At 34.0% G+C, this 26,218-nt stretch overlaps 1 protein-coding gene across 10 annotated transcripts in view; it reads right to left on the reverse strand.

The window, feature by feature from the left end:
* EMSY (EMSY transcriptional repressor, BRCA2 interacting) overlaps nucleotides 1-26,218 on the reverse strand; it is a 93,286-nt gene that overhangs the window by 58,602 nt on the left and 8,466 nt on the right. For 5 of the 10 annotated variants that reach the window (XM_081279282.1, XM_081279279.1, XM_081279274.1 and 2 more), the window contains exons 4-10: nucleotides 25,228-25,302; nucleotides 23,829-23,870; nucleotides 20,322-20,497; nucleotides 18,562-18,714; nucleotides 16,348-16,607; nucleotides 7,756-8,032; nucleotides 824-1,078 (exon numbers count right to left, since the gene is read on the reverse strand). In XM_081279282.1, the coding sequence (XP_081135408.1) occupies nucleotides 824-1,078; nucleotides 7,756-8,032; nucleotides 16,348-16,607; nucleotides 18,562-18,714; nucleotides 20,322-20,497; nucleotides 23,829-23,870; nucleotides 25,228-25,302 (1,238 nt within the window). The remainder of the gene's footprint in view (nucleotides 1-823; nucleotides 1,079-7,755; nucleotides 8,033-16,347; nucleotides 16,608-18,561; nucleotides 18,715-20,321; nucleotides 20,498-23,828; nucleotides 23,871-25,227; nucleotides 25,303-26,218) is intronic. The other 5 variants (XM_081279275.1, XM_081279277.1, XM_081279276.1 and 2 more) reach the window with 5 other exon arrangements.

Here is a 26,218-nt window from a genome sequence, read left to right on the forward strand (position 1 = left end):
AGAAAAATAGGAGGGGTACTTCCTTGACTTGATAAAAAGCATCTTCAAAAAACCTACAGCTGGCATCATACTTAACGACGAAAGCGAATGCTCTCTCATCAATCATTTAACAACATAGTACTGGGAATTCTAGCCAGTGGGAGAAGGCAGGAAGAAGGCAGGAGAGCAAGGAGGCAGGGAAGGAAAAAGAAAAAGAAAGAAAGGAAGGAAAGAAAGGAAAAGGAAGGGGGGGAGAATGGAAGGAACGAAGGAAGGCAGGCAGACAGGCAAAAGTTTTCTCTATTTATAGATGACATAATTAAAAAATTATTCTAGGCTGGGCACACATGCCTATAATCTCAGCAATTTAGGAGGCTGAGGCAGTTCAAGCCCAACCTTAGTAACTTAGTGAGACCCTGTGTCATAATAAAAAATAAAAAAAGGGCTGGGTATGTAGCTGAGTGATAAAGCACTTCTAGGATCCATTCCCAGTAACAAAAAAGAAAAAATGTAAAGGTAAATTATTCTATGTATGTAGAAAAATCTCAAGGAATTTACATAAATATTCCTAGATATAATAAGTGAGTTCAGCAAGGTTTAAGGACATACATTTAATACCATTTTTATACACCAATGAAAACCTCAAAAACAGATACTAAAAATCACAATGCCATTTATAATAATTCCAAGAAAATTAAATACCTGGGTATAAATCTAACAAAACATGTACAGCAATTGTCAAAGACAACCTAAATACATAGACACACCATGTTACGGACTGGAGGACTCAGAGAACGGGTGATTAGGAAAGAGGTAGTATATCTTGTAAACATTTTCCAATTACCTGACTCCTGTTTGATTTGGATGGTAGGTTTGATACCAGGTGGCAAAGGGGACTGCTGAGGCTGTTGCTGATGAGATACTGGAGAAGGCTGGGCCACCTGTTGCTGTGTCTGTTGTTGCACTTGATGTAACTGCTGCTTAGGAGACTGTTGATGCTGTTTAGGAAACTGTGCGAGAATCTGGGTTGGAGCACTCACTAAGCTTTTGGGGGAAGGAAGTCTTGTTGATGCCATTTTGATTGCTGATGTAGATACACCTATAGAAAGGTAAAGAGAATTTGACAGGAAAGCATAATTAAAATTACTTTAGATTACTACAGTAGATAATAAAGTCCAAGAAATTTAACAAAAACTATGGTTTACTGAGCACCCTGTAAGATATAATGTATGGGGCTTTATATATTTGATGCCTTGTCCTCAAGCTGCAAGGTAGGCAGTACTGCTCTCAGACAAAAACAACTGATTTTCCCTTGGTGAAGGGTACAAAGAAAGAGTAGCAGACAGAAAATTTGCAGAAAGATCTCTCTATAGGAAGTGAACTAATTATTTAATCCTATATGCAATACATATTTATAATATTACTTTTCAAGTTGTTATCACCCAATTTAAACATGGCATCAGATAAAATAACTCACACTTAACCATTTGTCTTTTCAATTATTTAGCATGGCAAAGTAGCTTTTCTATATCTCATCGCTAATCATCTATAAATTCATTTCTTAAGAACTCTTGGTCATTAAATAATCTTGTGAAAAGTTATAAGTGTGCATATGCAATATATCCACAGTTAAAATTCTGGTGGTTCTTTTCAGTAGTATATTGGTATTAGCAAGCACACTCAGGTAAAGAGTACTAGTAACTTCCACTAAATATATATGAGTTTGAAAAGTTCTTCCCTCAGAATTTTCAGCTGTAATATTATTGTAATTTATTAACTCTTCAACTGGACATTGTCAATGAGTTAATATTCCTAGCAGGAACAACTAGAATATAACTCACCATATTAATTTTTTAAGTTTTGCTGAAAAGATAAAAAGAAACTAAGTATAAGTCTGGGGTTGCAGCTCAGTGGTGGAGTGCTTGCCTCACATGTGTGAGGCACTGGGTTTGGTACTCAGCATCACATAAAACTAAATAAATAAAATGAAGGTATTGTGTCCATCTACAACTAAAAAAAATTAAAAATTAAAAAAAAAACTAAGTATAAACAGCCTAATACTCAAGTACTAGGGATGTTATTTAACAGCTTCCTCTACCACATTTCTACCATGGCAAATACATGCATTACAAAATAACAACAACACATTCTCTTTTAATGCAGGGGATAGGTGGGCAATCTTTTGGGTGGAGGGATTGAATCCAGAGCATCCAGCAAGGCAAGTACCCTACCCCTGAACTACATCCCCAGTCCTAATACCACATTCTTATGTAAATGTCTCTCAAGAATAGCAAAGATGGAGATGGATAAACCTTAAGAAGTCAGTCTCTATAGGCTCAATGTCCTCATGTGTTGTAATTTTCCTTTCCTTACAATTCTGCAAGAGTTACTGTGTGGATTATGTAAAACCAAAGACAGGAACAGTTTTCATTACTTCAACCTTTCCCCATCTCCTTCACTCCCACCCATTTCTTGAAATCAGCTTGTTGGAGCAGAAAAGGAATGCAAGTAGGAGATTCTAGAGGCAGGTTCTCATTTAACTCAAAGAGAGGACATTGGGAATTGTCCCTCATTACAGTACCAGGTTCACATTCTTCATTATGGTCTATTAGGGGCAGTGCTCATAATGTTAGGAGTCATTTTTGTGACATATGTATTCTATATTGCTTAATCATGTTGAATTAGACTATCTCTGGAGCCCCTTTTGGTGCCAACATTTTATGAGTTTATTATCCAATGAGTATAAAGTGTTATACAAGTGAAAGATTATTTTTAAACTATTTAACCTCTATATTACCTCTATATTATAATATTATTGTATTATATCCATATACTTTTTTTTAAAAAATGGGACAATTTCTTTTATAATAAGAAAAATGAATACAACTTACCTGAAAGCTTTAGAGTTCTTCAGTATTGTCAAACAATATAACGAGTAAACCTCTGTGAGGTAAAAAGATTTTCACTCCATATGCTTTTTTTTTTTAGTTGTAGTGGTATATATTTTATACATGTATGGTGCTGAGGATCGAATCCAGTTCCTCACACGTGCTAGGCAAGCGTTCTACCACTGAGCTACAACCCCAGCCCTCCATACACTTTTGTATAGGAAAAGTATCAGATGTAAAAGCATTCAGGGTGACTTAAGAATCAAAGAATTCTATTTAATTCATGCCTTCAACACATAAACACATAACAGCCTGTGACCTGAATGATGTACTTAGACTCTGAGTATTTATTCATTCAGTAATAACTCACTGAACACAAACTATATGCTACATCTTGGGGAAACTATTTTACGAATAGTCCCTACCTTGGGGAGGGTTCAAGTTTAGAGAAGCCTAGCATAAATGAGGAGCCGGGTTTAAGTCCTAGCACTGCAAAAACAAAGCATACAGGAGAAAATAATCATATGTGATCACACAAATCTATCCTTTCAAAGAAAGGGGTTACGTGTGCTTTAACAAGTAAAAGGTCCTCTTCCTTTGCCCTTAGGTTCCCAAGCAAAGGGGTGGCTGGGGAATGGCGTTAGAACTCAACTGATGTGAGGCAGAAGTATGTAGGTTATCAGATCTAATGGAGGGAAGAGAGCAACTGCTTAGGGAAGGAGGCCATAGCCTCAAGGATGAGAAATAGGTTACATATTAGAGGACTGATAAAACAAGTTAATATATGATAGTGGAGGCTAGGTTTTCCACTATTAAAGTAGGGAAAGAGAAAAGTAGAATTTAACATGCAGTGTTTGATTGAAACTGGATGTATCAGTATGAACAGTTTTCAACATATGGGAAATACATGTAATCATAAATATGTGTGTGTATTAATGTGAGTGAACATGTGCATGTAGACACACGCACACAAGTTTTTATACGCACATATTCTCCATCAGTAAGCATATTTAGCACTCATATCTTAGCTTCTGCTTATCACTTTCCACTGAACAAACTATGGCTCCTTGGAGAAATAGCTGATCCCAAGGCTGGATTAGCAAAAGTACAGGATGAGCTTGATAATTATCCCCAGATTTTTTTTCACCCTCTTTTATAATTCCTTTAAAAAACAAACAAGTGCCTGTTTAAGCCTATTAACAAGGCAAAGTTCATATAACAGAGGTTTGTACATATACAAAAACCATAACACAAAGATGGGACAGAGGAAATGCATTCATTCTAACATAAAACCCCAAGTGTCTTATTGTTTGAAGGTAGATTGTCATAAATTTAAAATGCATATTGTAAGCTCTAAAGCTGGGTTCTCAATTGAGGGCAATTAAGATATTTGGCAATCACTGCAGACACTTTTTACTGTTGTGAGTGGGTACACTACCAGCATCTAATAGTTAAGGCCAAGGATAATGCTAAACATCCTACAATGAAAAAGTCAGTCCCCACAACAAAGAATTATCTGGACCAAAATGTCAATAATATGGAGTATAATAATATTGAGAACATATGCTGGAACACCTTACTTTAGGATACCTATTTTTTTTTAATATAACTATTAAGCCAATGGAGGAAATAAAATTGAAATCCTTTTTAAAAAAAAAGAAAACACAATAAACTCTAAAAAGGACTGGAAAGGGAACAAACAACAGATAAGATAAAAACAACTGTCAAGATGATGAACTTAAGCTAAATCATATTGATATTTAAATTAAATGTTAAATGGATAAAAACATTCCAATTAAAAGTTAGAAATGGTAAGACTGGATAGAAAAGCAAGACCTAATTATACAATGTTAATAGGAAATATATTTTTAAACAAAGACACGAGTTAAAATGAAAAGGACAATCATAATAAGAAAGTTGGAGTAGCTATATTAATGTCAGAAAAGGTGGATATTGAAACACTAATGTTAATTAACATCAAGAGTTACCAGAGTTAAAGATGGGCATTTCATCTTTATGATTCATGAATTGACCTTTTCGGTCAAGATACAACAATCCTAAATTTGTATACCTAATAAGAGAGTTCAAAATACATGAAACAAAACCCGACAAAATAAAAGGGAGAAATGTACAAAGCTATAAATATAGCTAGAAATTCTTATATTCCTCTCTCAGTAACTGACACAAGTAGACCCCCCCCCCCAAAAAAAAGAAAAGTCAATACAAGCAGGATTTAGCCGGGCATGCTGGTGCACTCCCAGCAGCTCAAGAGGCTGAGGCAGGAGGATCTTGTTCAAAAGCCTCAGCAACTTAGCACGACCCTAAGCAGCTTAGGGAGACCTGTCTTTAAATAAAATATAAAAAAGAGCTGGGGATGACTCAATGGCACCCCGGAGTTCAACTCCGGTACCCCAAAAAACCAAACAAACAAAAAAAACAAGTAGGATTTAAATAATTTTTATCAATCACTTTTAGGTTTATCAGTTTTATCAATCAGTTTTTTTTTTTTGAGAGAGAGAGAGAGAATTTTTTAATATTTATTTTTTAGTTTTCGGTGGACACAACATCTTTATTTTTTTTATTTTTATGTGGTGCTGAGGATCGAACCCAGTGTCCCCCGCGCACGCCAGGCGAGCACGCTACCACTTGAACCACATTCCCAGCCTGTATCAATCAGTTTTATATTTAGATTTATCAATCAGACATGTACAGATTCAAATGAAAAATCAATTGTTCTAAGACCATCTATTAAATAATCTAATGCAGCACACACTCTTGGTTGTCAATCTGGTTTCCTTTCTCCTTTGCCCTCCCTCCTTTTAAACAGAACCCTTTTTTCTTCTTGTAAGGATCTATATTCCTGGATATTGGCATGTACTTTTGGGGAGAATGGCCCTAAGGCCAGCCCTAGAGGGCAATTCCTAACTGATTTAAGCTAGTCATGGTAGCCCAATTACTTTTGCCAACATAACATGAAGGGAATCTTGTCCTCAGAGACTTTTGGGAAAGGTTTTCTCTTTCCCAAGATATATCTAAATAAGGAAATTGTATCTTCAGTCTTTGGGGATGTTTTCAAACCTGAATGTAATACTTGGAATGTATTCATCCTGCTCAAGATGACATTACTTGGAAAAAAAGCTGATAAACCAAGAAAAGCCGAAAAGCAAAAAGTCCTTGATGGTCAATATGCTACTGCCTAACTTAAGTGAAGCCTTCCTCCTCTGGACTTCTGGTTTTGTGAAATAATAAATTTTCTTTTTGTTAAAAATCAGTCATTCAACCAATACAGATTTATGTGAAGTCATGTATTCAATCACTTATCACTGTAACCACTGCAAACACTTACTTGGCAAGTAAAATTGGGTATTAGCAATCCAGGAGCTCTGTAACAATCAATTTATTAAACACTTGAATGTCCAAAAGAATATCAGTGAACACCACTAAAATAAACATATTAGTCCATGTTTGGAAGAACTATAGTTCAGGCTACATTTTGGTAATTCAGAATAAATGTGTGCTACAGTTTAGATATGGTTTGAGTGTCTCCCCACAGGGCTCACATTTTGAAATTTAATACAAAAAATAATATATTAAAAGGGAGAAATAATCCAACTATGGTATTTAGAGGCAGAACATTTAGGAGGTGGCTCTGAAAAGAGGGAAAGAAGCTAGGCAAGTGGTACACACCTGCAATCCCAGCAATTCAGGAGGCTGAGGCACAAAGATCTCAAGTTTGAGACCAGCTTCAGTGACTTAGCAACAAATCTTTAAGCAATTTAGAAACCCTCTCTCAAAATAAAAAATAAAAAGGGCTGGGATGTGGTAAAGCACCCTGGGATCAATCCCTAGGACCAAAAAAATTTTAAAAATTAGAAAAAAAACATGAAAAAAGACCTGAAGAGAGACACATTTGGGCTCTCTGTCTTTTGCCATGTAATGCCCTACACTATCCTGGAACTCTGCCAGAAAGAAGGCCAACACCAGATGAGGGTCCTTGACCTTAGATCTTCAAAACCATGAGCCAAATAAACCTCTTTTGTTTATAAAGTTATACACTTTCAGATAGTTCATTGGAATAATAAAAAGGAATATGAAATATTTGAGTTGTAACATGAGCCCCAGAGAAAAAATGTAGCCACCCCCTAAACAAACACTAAAAAGTAAAGCCAAGTAAATGAAAAGATGATATATAAATGTAAGAATATAATCTACGTTTTGTCTTTTAGGATGTTAAAGAATATTAAACAATATGCTGGTTAAACAGTATCAATCATTTTCATCCTAGGCATTTTCCCTCTACCATTTTTTTTTTTTTTAGTTTTGTTTTGCTTTTTTTTGTAAATAAAATGAATAAGGAATTAATATTGGCCAAATCCTAGAGAAATATTCCAAGATAACATGGTGTAGTCAGAAAAAATATGACACACAGCAAACTCTACCAAAAAAATTCCAAACCTGCTGGGCAGTTAAGCCCCTAAGCAACTCAGCAAGACCCTGTCTCTAAATAAAAAATTAAAAAAGGACTGGGAATGTAGCTTAGTGGTAAAGCATCCGTGGTTCAATCCCCAGTATAAAAAGAAAAAAAAAAAGAAAATGGCAAAATACAATATATACATGTTTACTTCTTTGTTTAAAAATGGAGCAATAAATAAAAAACCAATTAAAAGAAAAAAAAAGATTAACCAAAAAAAAAAAAAAAGAAGGACAAGACAGAATGTAGGAGTCAGATACAAGACAACTGAGTAACCTACCAATTTCACATTCTCAAACTGAGGGAAGTGGAAGAGTAAGTAATCACTTATCTAAGAGTACAGATCTTCACACATACCCAGTTTTCTTCAAATTTCCATACACCAACAGAGACAGAATTAAATGGTAAATCACTCACCTTGTGCTACTGTTGACATGACTACAGACGGTGTGGAGGATACCACAGCTGTTACTGCAACTGTATTAGAAATAGGTGATGGCGTAGAACTGCTGCTGCCACTGCTGCTACTACTGACCAGAGAGGACTGTGAAGCAGTTATAACAACCGGTGGCTTCTGAGTTGTGGAAGCAATGACTGATGTTGGTACAAGCTTAGTGACTGCTGCGTAATTATGGGATTTGGAGAGAATGTTGGGCACGAAGGTTGAACTTGGTGATGTGGTCACTATAATTACCTAAAGAAGGAAAAATGAGTTATTTCCACATATATCTACTATACTATTAATGCATTTAGACTCATATACCACTTAGAAATAGATTATAAACTACAAAAAAATTCAACAGAGAGGAATATACAACTAAAAATATATGAAAACTCTACTAGCAATCATCAAAATTATTTAAAAGTAACAATTTTTGCTAAATATTTTAAAGGTAATATACAGTAAGATGGAGTGAACATTTCAACCTACTACTTAGGGAGTATAAATTGGCACAATCTTTCTAAAAAGTAATTTGGACATTCATTTATAAATATATATTGAGCATCTACTATGTGCCAGGCATGGTTCTAGATGCAGGGGATAGAAAAAGAACAAAACAAAGTTCACACTTTCATGGAATTTACATTCTAGTATGGCGAGAGAAAATATAAAATAAATAATGTCATGAAGTTATAACTGAAGGAACAATAAAGCGAGGTAAAGAAATAAAGCATGATAGGAGTACTGCATGGTATTTTACAAAGTATTCAATGAAAATCTCTCTTTAAGATGACATTTGAGCAGAAAGCAGGAGGTAGGTGTATGAACCGTATTTCTATCTAGAGGAGTGTCTGATGGTACAGGGAGTAGCAAACACAAAGTCCTTAGGGCAGAAATGAGCTTGGTACAACCTAAAGAATATGATTGAAATTTATATGGCAGAGAGCAGTAGGAGACAACTACAAAGAGGTAATGATGGATTAGGTCATGTAAGACCATGATGACTCTTTATACCTTCAACAGGAGGAGATGAAAGTGGTACTTTCTTTCTGTGGTTTTTCTCCCCGAAGCCTATAACCCTAATCTAATAATGAGAAAAACATCACACAAATCTTAATAGTGAGGCATCCTACAAAATATCTGAATGGTACTCTTCAAAATTATTAAAGTCATCTAAAACAAGGAAAGTCTGAAAAACTCCAGTCAAAAGGAGTTTAAGGAGACATGACAATTAAATACAAAGTAGCAATCCTGGAAGGAATCCTGGAACAGAAAAGGACAATAAGTAAAAACCAAATAAATCTAAATAAACTATGGACTTCAGTTAATACTAAAGCATTAATATTATTCATTACAACAATGTTTCATATAATGAAAAATATTAATAGGGGAAATAGTATAAGGTGTATGAGAACTCTTTGTTCCATCTTCTTAACTTTTCTATAAATCTAAAACTGTTCTAACAAATAAGATTTTGTTGTTCTTTTTTAAGTGTCACTGTATCTGATAGGTAGAAAGTACAGGAGGCAGTGAAGGTAGAAACAGAGACAAATTAGGAACTTTTGTAATAAATGAAGCAGAAATGATGGTGACCAAAGTGTTTGCAGTGGAAGTCATAAAAAGTGAACAGATTCTGAATATGTTTTAAAGGAAAAACCAACAGAATTTGTTCATAGCTTGGTATGGAAAAATGAAAAAAGAAAGGCAGGAAAAAGACATCAAGGTTTACAGCCTATACGGCTAGAAAATTGTAGATTGCTTTGAGAAAATGCATTTCAAACTAAGAGAACAGTATTGAATAAAAAACCTAAGGTCAGAATTAGCAATGTATTTATAAACAGAAAAAAAAGGAAGTGTAGTAAAAGCATATAGGGCAAGGAGAGGTTAGAGTAAGCAGAGGCCAGATCAAATTTGAAACCTAAAGAATTTAGATTTTATACTAAGAATAATGAGAAATTATGGGAGCATTTTACATAAAGAAACAACAAAATGGGTTTCATATTTAAGATTACTCTAGATGCTATGTAGTGAGAGGTAAGAAGAGAAGCAGTGAGAAGCTACTGGAGTAGACTAGGCAAGTTTTTAGTAGTACAAATAAAAAAAATTATCAAATTCAGATTATTCTGAGAAGTAGAGAAAATAAAACTGGTTGATGAATGGAAATGGCAAGATGAGGAAAAAAATAGAAAAGAGAATACCTCCTAGAACTAACATATATTGGCTTTTTAAAATAAGCCAACAATCCTATGATACAGATACTATTATTATCCCCATTGTATAACTGAAAACCCTAAAACTATTCATAAATCTGTAGTATCACAGTTTTACTCTGAGGTGAAAAAAAAATGCTCCTTTAGCAATATCCAAAAGAGAACAGAGTATCTTCTTCCAAAACAGAACAAAGTATCTTCCTCTTCTTTCACTGACATTATCTTTACCTATCCAGCACAGAAAAAAAAAAAAAAAAAGTTTTGAAAAATCCCAAGAATTTAAGGGAGAAATTATTTTTCATTTTTACACTGGTCGTAAAGAAAGCCTGAAGTTAAATCAATCAAAATGTACTAAATAAGTCTGTACTCAGTATCTGCATCTCAAAGAAGCTTCAACTATAACAATGTTATTTATTTTCAGCTTTATAAAGAATTGCAAGATATAAGTACTTGTCCATTACAAGTAATTATTTGAGGAGTCAAGAAAGATAGGTCTTGAATAATAAGCACCTTTATCAGCAAATATCTACGTAGTATTTAAAAAAACAAAACAAAACAAAACAACCACCAAGAAACCATCATACAAACTGAGAAGACGACCAATAGGATAACAGGACTATAAACATAAGAGTCAAATGAACCTGTGCTTAGATCCTGCCTCAGCCACTTAGAAATGGCAGGCCCCTAGACTATAAAATCTCTGGTCTCCATTTTTCATCTATAAAATGGGGATAATAATGCCCACCTTGCAAAAATCATTACAAGGGTTAGAAAAAATAATCATGCAAAGCATTTACTAGGCACATAGCAGGTGGTCAATATTTGGCAGTTAACAAACAGTACTTATTAGTAGATTATTCCTACATAATAAATGTTAAAGGGTTATCAGTAAAGGCATTATGTATCAAATCAATCTGGAAATGTATTTAAATGTGCTTCATTTTTGTTTCATTAAAAACATTTTCTTTATCTTCACTCCAAATTCTACTACCCCTTAAAATCCAAAAAACTCATAGCTACTACTACAACCAAACTTATTAGAGTAGCAACAGCCATTAGGTTTCACTTTTGTCAATTCTAAACCAGTAGTGGTATCTTCCTGGAGACACAATGTTTATAATGACTGTGGTACAGAAGAGCATTTAACCACAGTGTGGCAGGAAAGTATGCCTCAGTTAATTAGCAATTTCTGTCATGGGCAAGGGAAAAGGAAGAGATCACTTTGTTATATATTGCAATTTCAGAACAAGAGTATGCATGTAGACTTATAACATTAAGACAACAAAAATTTCAGCAAAATAAATCTGGAGTCTTTAAGAGCACATTTTAGGTTATAGATACAAATGATATAGCATATTTTGAGATCACTGTGCAAGATGATTTCTGATCTGTAAAGAGGCTACCCAAAATTAGAGATCCACCATGGGGAAATCTGCTTGCACTTTAAAGTTACTTGTTACAATAGGGAAGTAAAGGGATTTTGAAACCAAGTGAACCAAACAGTTTATTCAGGCCATAATTCAAATTACTGACCTTCTAGCACTCACAAAAACTCCTTAAGAGTGCTGGGACTTGCACCCTAAGGACAAAATGAAAAATATCAATCAAGCACATGAAAGCATAAAGCTATATTCTGCTGCTTTGTTTATATCAGTGCTGTACCAATGTTATATTTAAAATTAAGGCACCACATTAATTAAAGGTGGAGATTTGTCTACTCTGAAAACGAACAACTTATCTGAATCTGAATAAAGTCCACAAATTGATAAATAATTATACTTAATTTAAAAGTCACTTTACCTAAAATAATGCCTAAGTTGACTTATACAAGATTTGGGAAAATTCAAGGCAAATGCAGTAATGACAACAGCCTTGGATAGATTCCAAGGAAATCCAATTACCCAGCAAAAGGACAACAAAAGAATAAAACAGCCACAGAATATTTAGTAGTCCAACCCATACTCCACTTGACCAAGAAATAATAAAACTGATGGCACTGAGTACACATGAAGTAGAAGAGTTTTACCTCTGGAACTTAGTAGATGCTCAATAATTACTTGTAGAATAAATGAGTCTTTTTTTTTTTATCTCCCTTTAATGTTTAGCTTTAAATACAGTAAACAAATCTAAGATTTTGAATCTGAAATTTCATGGTATGGCTCGTAAGTGACTTTGGAGATAAATGTGCCGTCTTAAAAGTACCACAAGCTTGATAAACTTAACTACCCACTCTCAACTGAAAGTTCGAAAGAATAAAATAAAGACATACTAAAATCAATGAATCAAAAGAAACTTAGTTTACAGACATCACTTACACATGAACCCCAGCTATAATAAGCATTTTTACATGAGTCTACCAAGAAAGAAAGACTGTAAAGTTAATAATGTTAGGTGACATAAAGTACAATGTTAAGTATTTTCCAAGAATCATCCCTTTTAATTCTCCTAATAACTCAAGAAGTACTATTATTATCTTTATTTTACAAAGAAGCTGAGGCTCTAGGGAAGTAGCAGAGCTAGTATTGGAACCAGATCTATTTATTCGTTTTAATTAATTCACTCATTCAACAAATATTAATTAGCAACTAGTATATACCAAGCATTATTCTAAACACTAGAGAATACAGTGATGAATAGGACAAAGTCTCCATCCTCAGTAGCATATATTATATAGAAGAAATAGAAAATAAGCAAGTTTAAACTACAATGTGTCATTTTATTCATAAGTATAATGAATAAAAATAAAACACAGTAAGGGAGCAGAAGGATATGAATCAGAGATAGGTGCTCTTTTAGCTATGAGTTACTATGCTATTTCTCAGATACAACATTTTTAAAAATAGAAGACAGGAAGAGAGAATTACTACTGATATAATAAGATCCAGTAATGAAGGCAGTAAAAACATTACAGTAAATAGCCTTAGCAATTCAAAATATAGCAGGCTGATGCCACCTAATCTAGGACCAGCTCAGAAAACAAGAACTACAATACTATATAACAAGTAACATTCAGAAGGATTATCTTAAGTGTCATCAAATAAAATATAAAAATTATGCTCAGTATGATATTTAAGGATTCATCAAAATAGTCAGTTTTAACACATCAAGGCGTAAGCTTCGGAAAACTGATAAACTTACTTAATTTGGAACAACTCCTTGCCAACAGTATAGATAAACAAAACACTACTTTCTATAAAACACCTAGACAGAGACAGAAAGGAAGCTAACCTTCTTTTAGTACATACCTTATATTTCACTTTACCCAATCTCATTTAATCCTCACAAAAACCTCTTAAGATGGGCATTACTCTCATCTCAAAGATAAAGAAAAAGATTTAGAAAGACTGATTTATCTGAATTCACGCTGGAAAACTGGATTTCCAACCCAAGACTCCTGAAACAAAATTTCTTGCTTGATTTTAATACTATACTATAACCACTTATCCTCAGACTGAAAATAAAACTAGCTCCATTTATCACTTCCAGTCATTAAGAATAATTTATATATTATGTAATGATATTGTTTCAGAAAAATCAAAGAGATTCTAATAAAGTTATCATGAAATTAAAGATTCGAAAGTGGAAATACCATGCACTGAACAGAATTTATGTCTACTCCTTCCCCATAATCCCTCTAAAACAGTAGGGTTTATATTTATTTATTTGTTTGTTTGTTTATTAAGGGGGAAAAAGCACATAAACCTTGTAGAGTTAAAACAAAAAACAGCCAGACGTAGAGGCACACTCCAGTAATCCCAGCTAAGTGGGAGGCTGAGGCAGGGGGATCATTTCTGCCCAAGAGTTCAAGGATAGCTTGGGCAACATGGTAAGATGTTATCTTAAAAGAAAAAAGAGAGAGGGAGACACAGCTACAAAGTTTTGGAAACTGGAAAACAGACAAGTAATGGATCAAGCATACCCAAGAAAGTGGGAACCTATGGCAGCAAACAAAAGAGCAAGAAAAAAACAAACAAACAAACAAAAAAACCCTGAATATCCCAGAAAGACTCAGGAATTAAGAACACCAGACACTTCTGAAGTGAGAGTAAAAGTGGGACTAAAGAGAGGAAAATTAGTTAAAAATCTCAAGGAAGACTAGGACTTCACTGTCTCGAGAGAAGGACTAAATCTGAAGGAATCTGATAACACTAGATATAGCTAAGGTGGTCTGGTGTTATACTGAAAATAGATTAAGTCAAGTCAATATAATGAGTTTATTCAGACCTCTTCTTCTAGTTAATCTCAAATACTGGCAGTTAGAGTTATACTGTTCAAGGCAGGAGACTGGAAGATTCTTCTCTGAGGAATCTAACCAATCAAAAAAAAAAAGCCCTAAAAAACAGTGACAAGTGCTGGAGATAAAAAGATAGTGTTTCTTAACAAAACAGCCGCTAGGAAAATTCACAAAAAAGTTACCAGTCGGGGCTGAGATTGTGGCTCAGCAGCAGAGTGCTTGCCTCACATGTATGTGGCCCTGGGTTCAATCCTCAGCACCACATAAAAAATAAATAAATAAAATAAAGGTATTGTGTCCACCTACAACTAAAAAAAATATTTAAAAAGTTACCAGTCAACATGCCCCACTCATATAGACAGATTTCTGTCTTCTTTAGTTCCCACTTTCATATATAAATAGACAGCCAGACACTTAAGGAAATTCTGAAATGAAAAAGATCAAAACAAATAGATAAAAAGGAACTTACAAGTAAGATAAAGAACGTGAAAAAAATTATCATGAATATCATCAAGTAAAATAATACAATGATTCTAAGCTTTCATAGAATCTTTAGCAACATGCTATTTCAATTAAAAAAAGGAACTTTCAGAGAAGAAGAAAGAATTACTAGAAATTAAAAGTATGATAAGCAAAAATGAAAAATTCCATACAAATAGTGAAGAAGGTTAAAAGATCAGAATACACTAATAATACTTACAGAACATTTACTATGCACTAGGCTGTATTCAAGTAGCTTTATATAAATTATCTCATTTATTTATATCCCCAAATCCTAAAAAATATATTGTTTTCTCTATTTTATAGATAAGAATTTTTATTATACAGTTTAGTTTTCCCACAGTTATATATCTAGTAAGTGGCAAGAGCTGGGATTCGAATCCACAAAGTCTGCTTCCAGAATTCAAATTTTTAACAACTATGCAAAAATGGGGAGTGGGGGAAGCAAATGGAAAATGGGAATGACAAGAAATAAGAAAACTTCAGGATCAATTCAGGTAGTTCAACATCCTAAATAATAGATGATGCAAAAAGAAGAAATGAGGGAAAAAAAAAAGAAGTAACTAACTCAAGAAATTTCTGAGTCCTGAAGAACATAAATGTTTAAAATGAAAAGGCTCACTGAGGATACAAGCTAATGGATAAAATGAAGATCCAAATCAAAGAACATTACCTTGAAATTTCAGAACTCTGAAAGTTATTGAGAGTTTTCAAAGACAACAGGATTTGAAATTAGAATGGCTCTGGGTTTCCCAAAAGCAACAGTGGAAGCCAGAAGCCAATGGAACAATATCTTAAAAGCCTACAAGAAAAATGATTTCCAGCCTACAACACTTTACCTAACTAAATCATTAGGAAAGTGAAAGGGTAGGAAAAAAAAATTCTGCACTCTACCATGCAAAGTCTCAAGAAATTGACTTGTCATCTACCCATACACCAGAAAACTACTAGAAAATATGCTCTAGAAAAATGAATGCATAAACTAAAAGAGGGGACGATCAGAATGATGGTAAAGGGAGATTCCAGAAATACAGGTGCACAACAAGCCTAGAAAGCCATGAGTCCACATTAGTGTGGGAAGACTGGGGGTTCTAATAACATGAAATTGACAGAATACTGAGGTCTTAAACATACCTAGGGAAGAGCTTAGGAACACATTCATGATAGCATTCAAAGAATAAAAAAGAAAATAACAATTATTCACTTAATTATACTCCTCCATTTTTCTAAGAAACACCTATTCTGACAGCTTCATTATCTGACAGAGAAAAAAAATGAGTTCCTAAAGGTAAGCTTACTGTTAAGTTCAAAAAACTTTTTTATTTCAAATTTTTTCCAAAAGACATTACAATTATCAAATAGAGCACAAGTCTAGAAGTATACCTGCTAGCTATGTCACCTTAGCAAATCATTCCACATCTAAGTCTCATATACAAAAAGTGAAATAATAATACCTATCTCAAGTTTTACATGCAGAATTAAACAAGTAAGACATGTGAACATTCCCAGCATAATGCCAAGCACACAGTAAGCACTCAGTACAAGTCTGTTAAATCAAAATCATACTTTCCCAAAGCGATGGAAAGAAAAACTGGTAGACAGAGACACCCTCCACTACATACCTTCTGTGTTGTTGTGTTTGTCGTTTGTGTTGATGGTTTGGTGAAGGTTATTTTCACAGGAGACATGTGGGGTGGTAAGGAGTTGGCAATACTCTGCATGATGTTGCTCATCTTGGGACTGCCACTCACAGGCACAGTGATGGTCTTTGAGACTGGAACAACAGCCTTTGGAACTTCCTTTAGGACAACGGGAGAGGAGCTAGAGGAGTTTGTTCGCCTTCGTTTTCTGGGTTTTTCATCTTCATCTGAACAGCTAACACCTGAAAGGCAATGATAATATTGTTATATTTACATCAAACTAATACTGTATTTTATACTTATCTTTAAAACCTGTTTGTGATCAAGTCATCCTTGACCTTTCCTTTTGCCTTTTGTCCAAACAACCAAGGAACCCTGAAATTTCTCCCTCTTTTTTTCTAGCCACTTCTCCATGTCAAGCCTTCTTACCTCCTGCCTGTATTTTAGCAATCACCTCCTAAAAGATGTTGGTATTTCCAATCTTTCCACCTCTATTCTACCTTCCATCCTTTTACCAGTTACTAAATTTCACATCTAATCATGACAAATTCACTGCCTAAAAATTCTTTAGTAGTTTTAGCTCCCTGTAAGATGTGACACAAAATCACTACCATATCATTAAAGGCCCCATATCTTTCCAAAAACATAATGCCTTGTGCATCTGATCCTGGACACCTCTATAATCCTGGCATACTGAACTACTCATCATTCCCCAGAGACACTCAATTTCTGGGTCTCTATGTAGGATTGTTCTTTGGGGAAAAACAATTAAAGACCATTAAAGACCTCTTCATCATCCTGCAAACTATTTCCTTAGTGAAGCTTTCCCTTACTCCTCTAAGCAAAGCTAATCTACATCTCCTCAGAACTTACAAAGCACTTTGTAAATTCTCTTCTGTACCACTTATCACATGGCAATGTGACTACTTATGGGCATATCTCCCATTATTAAAAAGCTCCCAGAAGGAAATAACTAAATCTTACTGGTTGGTTTCCCCAGTATAGTGCCTTACACATACAAAGTTAGGTAAATCAACAATTGATTATATCCTAAACTCATGTCATTTAGTCTGATTTCTGAGTATAAAGCAATATACTTCTTATTTAAAATTGCATGCTTTGTGAAATGGTTTCTTCATGTTGGAATTCACTTCCAGTGTTTAAAAACAAATGGTCAAAAATTGGGTTTGTAGAGTTATTTTAAAAGACCACCTTGGCTAAATCCACAGAAATCAATTATAAACTTATTAATAGTCCAAGGCTCTCAGTTTATTCTTTATGCACTAGAAACCTCAACTGTATTTGTAGACTTCTTAAAAATCAAATTAGAAATATACATAGCAACCTACACAGGAGGTGTAGGAAAAACATACAAAAAATTTTACATTATAACTCATGGGTTGGTAATAAAATGTAACTCTTTATGCCTTTAATGTTTAGACACTAAACAGGGCTGACAATGATCTAGAATTAGCTCTATCTAAAATAGCAAACTCACTTCTAAATGTTACAAATTCACCTTACAACTACATTGAGTAAAATGAAAAGCAAATGCTAATGATTTCCAGTTGACATCAAAAGCGAAACAAAAAACAAAATTATTTTTAAGTAAAATAACTTTTTACAGTATCACTAAAGCCCCATATCTTTGACACCAAAAAAACAGAAAAAAACAAAAACCGAACAGCACATCAGAATGCTGCATAGGGTAGAATCAAGGAGTTAAAAATCACAAAAATAAAAACTTTTTTAAAAGTTACAACCAAGTAGAAATATAAAAGACTATAGTATGCTTCACTGAATTTAACATTTAGATAATATTTTATATGAAATATAAAACACTACAAAGATTACAATTATAGGAATAGACATTGAATAAATCACAGAAGCTCATTCTTTCCATTTCTATTCACACTTCTATTCCATGACAATCAAAACAAGTGAAAACTTGAAGGATAGCACGTTCAAAGCAGATTCCCCAGAGAGAACAAAAAAGAAGTTATTTTTCAAACCCCAGAACTGATTTGAAAGCAGTATATTCCTGGTCACATGTAAGAAAGGAATTCTTTAGAATCTTTGAAAACTAACCACTGCTAATAGTGGCCTGATGATTTATTCCAGGAAGCAGATCTAATTGGAGCCTATGCTGCAGTATTTAGCCAAGATGGCCCAGATAACACTGAGAGTATCACTTACTTTTGACATAAACAGTACTTCCACTTGGCAAGACAACTACATTGGAGGCAGGACTGGCAGGTCTTGGAGACTTAACCGTTGCTATGCTGCCACTTGGAACAGGGGTAGAGGTTGGGGTTGACGTGGTACTTGTGTAGGAATAACAAACCACTACTGAAGGAACGATAAAAAAGTTTGCTGTTAACTTTTACCAAAATTGCCCAGGCACACAGAAAAATTATTTTTATTGCAGGCCAATTTTATTATTTTCATGTGATCAGAGATTAGAGGCCAGTATTAGGTATTAGGTCCATGGATTAAAAGATGTTATCCTGAAAATCATCACTTAAAGGAGTTTTCCCCAAATATTTAACAGTTTATCTGCAGGTGACTTTGCCAATGGAAAACACAGCTACAAAGAAATCAAACTCAAAGCTATACTAAGAAAAAAATGAAAATCATTTTTCATTCATGGCAAGAGTTGGACAACGACACATATTTGTATTCCCTTTTAATACTAATGGCATCAAAGACAGGGTGATGGATAATTCTTCCCTAACCATAGCAATTTCTAGAAGAACCAAGATAAGATTCTTTTATATAAGCCAACTCACTAGTCATTTGCCACCCAAGTGGTACAACAGTAACTCACTAAAATAATGACAACATTAAATTTTAACCTCTTTGTCATTCAGTGAAGGGATACAGCTCAACAACAGCAAGAATAATAGCTCATAGGCACCATTTACTGGATACCATGCACTATATGCCAAATCCTCTCCATACATTATCACTAATTTTCACACCACCGAATCCTCATTTAGAGAGGATCCAAGGCTCACAGATGCTAAGACTTGCTGACAGTCACAAAACTAGGAAATGGCAAACTCAGATTCAAATATAGATTTGACTACTGGAAATCATATATTCTTTCCACTCTACCACAGTTGGTAGGTGGAAAAGGCAAAAGTGGGAAGAGAAGAAAGATGCCTCTCCAACAACAGAGAAAGCTGGAACCAAGTGGAGGCTAAGTTTTGCACACTAATAACTACTTCCCTGCAAATACAGCTTCCTTGAGAACCTGGCATGCATGAAGTGTCTCATTCTGCTTCATAGCCCATGGGTAGGCAAGAAAAAGCAATTCTTCATAGTCTGACAAAATGCATTGTTTTCAGGGTTGTTGTCTTACAAAACCAGCCTAAACTACTACAGTCAATTTAAATATGGTCTCAAACTTAATATGACTCTTAGTGGCCTCAGGAGAATTCAAGAATTTTTAAAGCATGTGTGTCAATTACTAGATTAAACAACAATGAGAAAGTATTTCCATCTGCCAGGTAATTTCAGCACACTGACTAGAACAGATCGGAGGCATATACCATTGATTCCAGAAGACAAAAAAAAAAAGAGAGTTCTATTTTCTAAAGAAATTAGTTTAGTATCTTTTTTTTTCCAGCACCTGAATGACTTTTGCCATCTTATTTATTTTCTAATGCCTTCCATTAAAGTCTTCTACTCATTTCTAACAAGATACACTGATGTCAAAAATTCATCCCAAGAAGGCTTTTGCAATTTTATATTAACATAATTCACATTTTCAATAAAAGGAAGATTTAATTTGGGCTGAGGCTAAAAACTTGGTAGTTCTTAGTTTCAGAATAGTTATCCATTATGTTTCATAACCTTTAAATACCGGGACAAAAATAGATGAAAAATAAGATAACTTTTATTGAAAATTCTGGGAAAAGTAATCACTAATACAGAATTATTTTTCTACTCACCTTCTTTGCTTCCTGTTTCTGCAGGCACTGGAAGGGATGCATTGTGCTGGATGGCTGCATTTGCAACAGCATTAGCTGTTACAGTGAAGGCAGTTTGGGGAACTAGCCGGGGCATCAGTGGTACCAACCGACGACCTTCAATGGACCATTCTGAGGAGCTATTAGGTCCAGACATACTAAACAAAAGAGAAAATGCTGCTACAAGGGTTCTCAATTATTAAAAATGAATCAAATAAACATAACTTTTTAAATTACAAAAAGTACTCTTAATGAATAGGAGAGGCTTTATTTTAAGCAAGCAAGATTAAACTTATGAATACAAGGGATATCATACACTTAGAGTTTATACATTTTATTCTATAATCTCAATCTTATAATAAACATAATTGATAATATGAAATTTTTCTTGCCTTCTAAATATTTTGATTTCATTAATTTAAATGTTTTCACTAATAAAAAATGTTATTTCTACTAACTCTTAGAACTTTATTTTATACTTAAACCAAGAAAGTAAAAAGTGCTCATAAAAAAATCAGATTTTCTTTAATAATTAAGGATAGAATTCACTGAACTTTTGCAGAATTATCTAACTGCCTGAATGGCCAGAGGTTCTAAAGGCTTTCAAACAAGGGAAACTGAGGCAGTAAACGAGGGGAACTAATAAGTAGTAAAGGAAGAAGACAGCTGTATGACAGTATGTGTCACTGTCCATGTTCATCATATTATTATATTAATCTCCTATTAAAAATAGACCAGATATGAGGATGGTAAAAGAAATCTGCTGCTATTTTATATTTATTTGTTGATACCACCCTTCACTCTAAGACAGATTTGAGGCAATTTGACTGTCTCTAGGCAGACAGTACTGTTAGTTTTCTACCCTAAATTCTTGAGCAAGTTTTGTTCCAGGAATCTGACCAGAGATTGCAATATCAAAAGACATTATCAGTTCTCTTAATTTGGTTCCATGAAAGACCCTAATGATTTATCCAGAAACAATTGATCTTTTCACAAAATCAGAAATATCTGGACTTTTTTTGAAACCACAGATTATACAACCCAACCTAGAGTTTAAGATTCTGTATATTCACTGATTCTTTAGATTTAGATAGACTACACAAAAGCCCTTGTTAGTGGGCGGTGGAATTATGACAATGATGATGATAATGATGATGGCAGCAATGATAATTAAAATCAATTAAGGACTTAATATATAGCAGGCATTATTCTAAACATTTTACGTGTATTAACTCATGTAATTCTCTCAACAACCTATGAAGTTGATAGTCTTATTATCTCTATTTTATAGATGAAGAAACTGAGTTACAGACCAGTGCAATAACTTGCCTAAGATCCCACAACTAATAAATGTCTCCTTCAACAAGCATACAACATGCTGCTGAAATTATCTGCTTACATAAGTAGAAAATATAACATTTTCCAAATGGCTTTTATGTCTAACTTTTGCCCTTGATTTACACCAATTTGTGCACTGTTGTCTAATGACTACCAACTTTCACTGAATAGAATAAATTACTTCACAGCTTAAGAAGGACATTAGTTCAGAAAGGACTTTCTAGAAATTGAGGAGTCAACATGTGTTACTGTGGAAAATCTATAAATTCCCTCATAATGTAACACAGTCCTATCTAAGACAAAGAAAAGAGGAGATCCTGAAACCCTGATAAGCCTCACAAATTACATAAGATCCACATTGATACTAGTTGGAAAACAAAAGTGGCATGAATAAGACAGAAAAGAGTATAGCTAACTGGTTAAGGAAAAAATTCTAAAAGCTACTTAATATTTATTGGCTTACTTCTATTTTGCTAACATTTTATTAGAGAATCCCTAATAAACTTGCGTGGTGTGAGTTACCACACAAAGTGATATCTACACTTACCTGGTGCATTGTTTAAATGGTGGCAGAAATTATGGAAGATTAATAATCTGAAGCACATAAATATATGCTATTGAAAAGACAAACTTACGGTGCGAAAGGCACAACTGCAACTTTTTAGATCTATAAATCTTCCAAATTTCCACTCATGCAAGCATGCTCAAACTTTTTTAAGTAAGTGAAATATTAAATACTGTGTTAGAATTAGATCAAAATTCCTATTTGCTTAGTAATGAAGGTGTAAATATGCATTAGTTTACACAAGTCATCTAAACTGAATTTACAAACTGTGAATATCTTACTGAAGGGCTTCACGGGATATCTTGGTGTAGATGTAAGCATGCCTCTCTATTTATACTAAGTAGGACAAAGGAAGGTGGAAACCTTGCTCTAGGCCTTATTCTAAGAAATCTAAAATGATACTAATGAAACTACCTTGACCCTCACATCAATCCTTTGGTGTGTTGGGTACCACCAATAAGAAATTCTCATCCTCATATAGAAACACAAGTATCCTGGGAACATGTGACTGATGGTGAAAGGATTAAAGAGGGCAGAAATTCCAGACAGCCACTTTATTCTTACTGTAGAGATGAAGCAGGCAAGAATGGCCCAACAACAACAACAACAACAAAATCTGAAGCTTTAATATTCTGTTATAATTCAAAACTGAATTATAGTATCAAACTTAATAAGTGGCCTGGTGCTAAACAATAAACGCGTGCTATGCTTTAAACCACAAGCATGGCTTCACTTTGATCCCAGACACTGCACTTTCGATCCCTTTGTTCTCCTTCCTTTGTGCTCAATCTCTTCTGGGCTTTCCAATCACCTTTCAACCACATTCTTTCTGGCCTAAACTGCTGTAGTCAGTGGGGGAGGGAAAAGAGAGGAGAAAGGGAATGTAGGCAGTTCAGATGCATTCCTCTAGTTGTTTTTTCAAACTCAGAGTATGAAGCCCTCCCATAGATAATCTTTGGAACTAGGCTCTTTGCTACTTCTCAGAAGAAGGCAGTCATCAGTCCCCACTCACCCTTGGGCTCACCAAATAAATACATCTGGTCAAACCAAAACCACAATGTAAAATATTAAAACAGGAATATAGAAAGACCTAAGAAGCTTAAAATTATACACTGAAGTAAACTCTTCAAAAAATGAAATTTATATATTAAAGAAATCAGAAAGGAGAGAAAAAAAGAGGAAACACAGGCAGATAAAAGCCAACTCTCAATTATCCATGCTAATGGAGAGAGGAGGGAAAGGGAGAGGTCATATAGATTAAAGAAACCCATATATTATCCAAAAATATTTTGGCAAATACTAGTAAATTCTTCCATCAAATCTTTTCCAGGACAACTAACAAGTACTGAAATGACTAATTAAAAATTTCACCTCCTCTCCCTTCCCACCCTCTGACTAGAGGTACTCCCAAGCAGCAAAATGGCTAAAGGATGGGCAATATTAGGAAGGGGAGGAGGGGAAGAGAAGGAAAAGCAAGGGGCATGGTTAATTAATAAATGGAATGATGTGCCCCTGAATAATTGAGAGCTTCAATTTGGAAATAAATACAAGAAAAAGCCTGAAATAATAATAACCTATTTGCATACCTGTAACTTGGTCTTTCACCCAAATATAAGGATAAATTCATTCTTTAAAGGGGAAAAAAGGAAAAGGAGACTAAATAAATGTTATCCTTTAAGTATGACACTGATGCATCAACTTACAACTAGTTGCCCCACAATACTGTTCCAACACTTCTAAAGTACTAATTTTGTTTCTAAGTGCCTCTGAACACAAGCTACTGTTGTTTTCTGCTTTATTATCTAGCACAAAAATTTCCTATTACCAGTTCTCAAAATGGAATCTAAGGTCAGTTATTATTATTTTTAGAGCATCCCAATTCAAAAGTTTGGAAACAAATTAAAGAAGGAACACATTAATATTTGAATGTTTCAACCATGTTACCCTAACAACTAAATTCTAAATGTCTCTAATGGAAAATTTCCAAATTTCTACAGTGCATACCTCCCACTGAAGAATCTCAAAATTGCAGGATTAACAGCTCAACTTTCAAACTATGCTGTTAAAAAGACAGCACCCCATTTTATGTGTTAAGTAAAATGAGGAACAGTGAAGCACAACATAAAATTAAAGGATCTTTAAGGTAAATTCAAATTCTGCCAATTGATTTAAATACAAGTTTAAGTTATCACATTATGGAAATGCACTGAATTTTTTCCTTTATTTTTATTTCATGTTAAAACATAAAAATAAAAAACAGTATAGTATAACATTTTATGAAATGTTTCTGTCATCTTATATTAACAATGAAAGGATCATTTTGTTCCACTCTATTCTTTAGGAGGCACTGTCTCCATTCATATTCAATTAATGTTTGATTCCTGCTCTCAGTCCTCCACCACCCTCCACCCATCTGTCACTTCTAATCTAAAATTTGATATGAATTTGATATGAATCCTTTATCATTTTGTTGGTTTTTTAAGGTAAATTAAAATATATTCATATTTTTTAAAAGCAGAACATACCTTTTACAGTCTTGTTTTCTGAATCTCAAAATATGGGAAATAATTAGAACCAGATATCAAAGTTATAATGCCTACTTATGAAATTACATACACATCAAATATCATTACAAAGAACCTCTAAGGGACTTTCAATTTGAGGAGGCATATTATTTTGTTATTGAACTTAGCCTTCAAGTAAGTGAATCATCTGCTAACCTGAGTTGATCTTTGGTTAAACAGAGATTACCTTGTAACGGGATTTGACCTGAGTACTTCAAGCTTGCCTTCAGCTATCTACTAACAAAATGCAAAAAATATAACCAATTGAATAAACAGTTACCATTATGGTCAGAATCCCTGAGTATAGAGATATTGTTATTAAGATAAAGGACTCGGGAATCTGCTACACAATAGGAAGACTGTTTCAAAACTATGTTATACTATGTCATAAAAAATCAGGGTGGTATGACTAATGGCTTACTTATGTGCAATTGTTGTTAACCGTTCATCGTTTACTGCTCTCCGAACTTCAGCACGATGGCGTTCTGTTGAGATGCTATGAAAAAAAATAGCCATTATAGAACTCTGCCAAGCAGGCAGTTCTCTTCTATACTTTCATTAATGGTTAAACCAACATTTTGTTGTGGGCAGGAAACAAGATTGTTTTGTGAAAAGATATAGACAAGAGCCTAATATATATCTCTAAATGCTTCAAAGTCTTAGAAAAGGATTCATACTGATTCTGTGTTAACTGAAGGAAAAAAAAATAGCTGTAAACTAGAAATTACAGGCAGATAAATCAGCCTGCTATCTATCAAGGCATTACTTCCAAATCTTAGAAATCTTTGGTCATGGACAAGATTAGCAGAGTTTCTGTTTATCTAAATACGCAAACAGATATTCAATGACCTCCTAATCATGATGCTGATTGCTGATTGACTGACTGCATGAAAAGAAGATTTGGGACTTAGAACAAAATCTTCTAAGATCTTTCCTAAAGCTTAAGTGTCCATAATTCATGTTTAGTGAATATAATAAAGAAATGAGAGTGGCAATATAATGCTATGTGCTATGAAACTTAACACCAGGGCAATAATATTTTATTACTCATTACTTCAGCTATCATCTACATTATTGTATGTTACCAGTGGTAAAAATGTGCTTATATTGATCCTTTGCCTGCAGTGAATACATATAAAGTTAATACTAAAGAATTTTTTTAAAAGAAAAACCCATTCTATTCATAAATAATAAAATAAATACCACTCTCCCAGTTGAATTCTTTACTACTTAAAAGCTAAAAGTGTACCATGGACCAAAACATTTAAACAGCTAAAAAGCAAAATTCATGAGGAAACATAAACAACAAACAATAAGACTGAGAATTTGGCTCAACAATACCCCTATATTAATGTGAAATAAGAGGACGAGCCTCTTCCATATTTTCACTTAAAAAAAAAAAGACAAAATGG

The sequence above is a fragment of the Spermophilus citellus genome (assembly GCF_964194105.1).
Source record: "Spermophilus citellus genome assembly, chromosome: 2".
Taxonomy (NCBI): domain Eukaryota; kingdom Metazoa; phylum Chordata; class Mammalia; order Rodentia; family Sciuridae; genus Spermophilus; species Spermophilus citellus.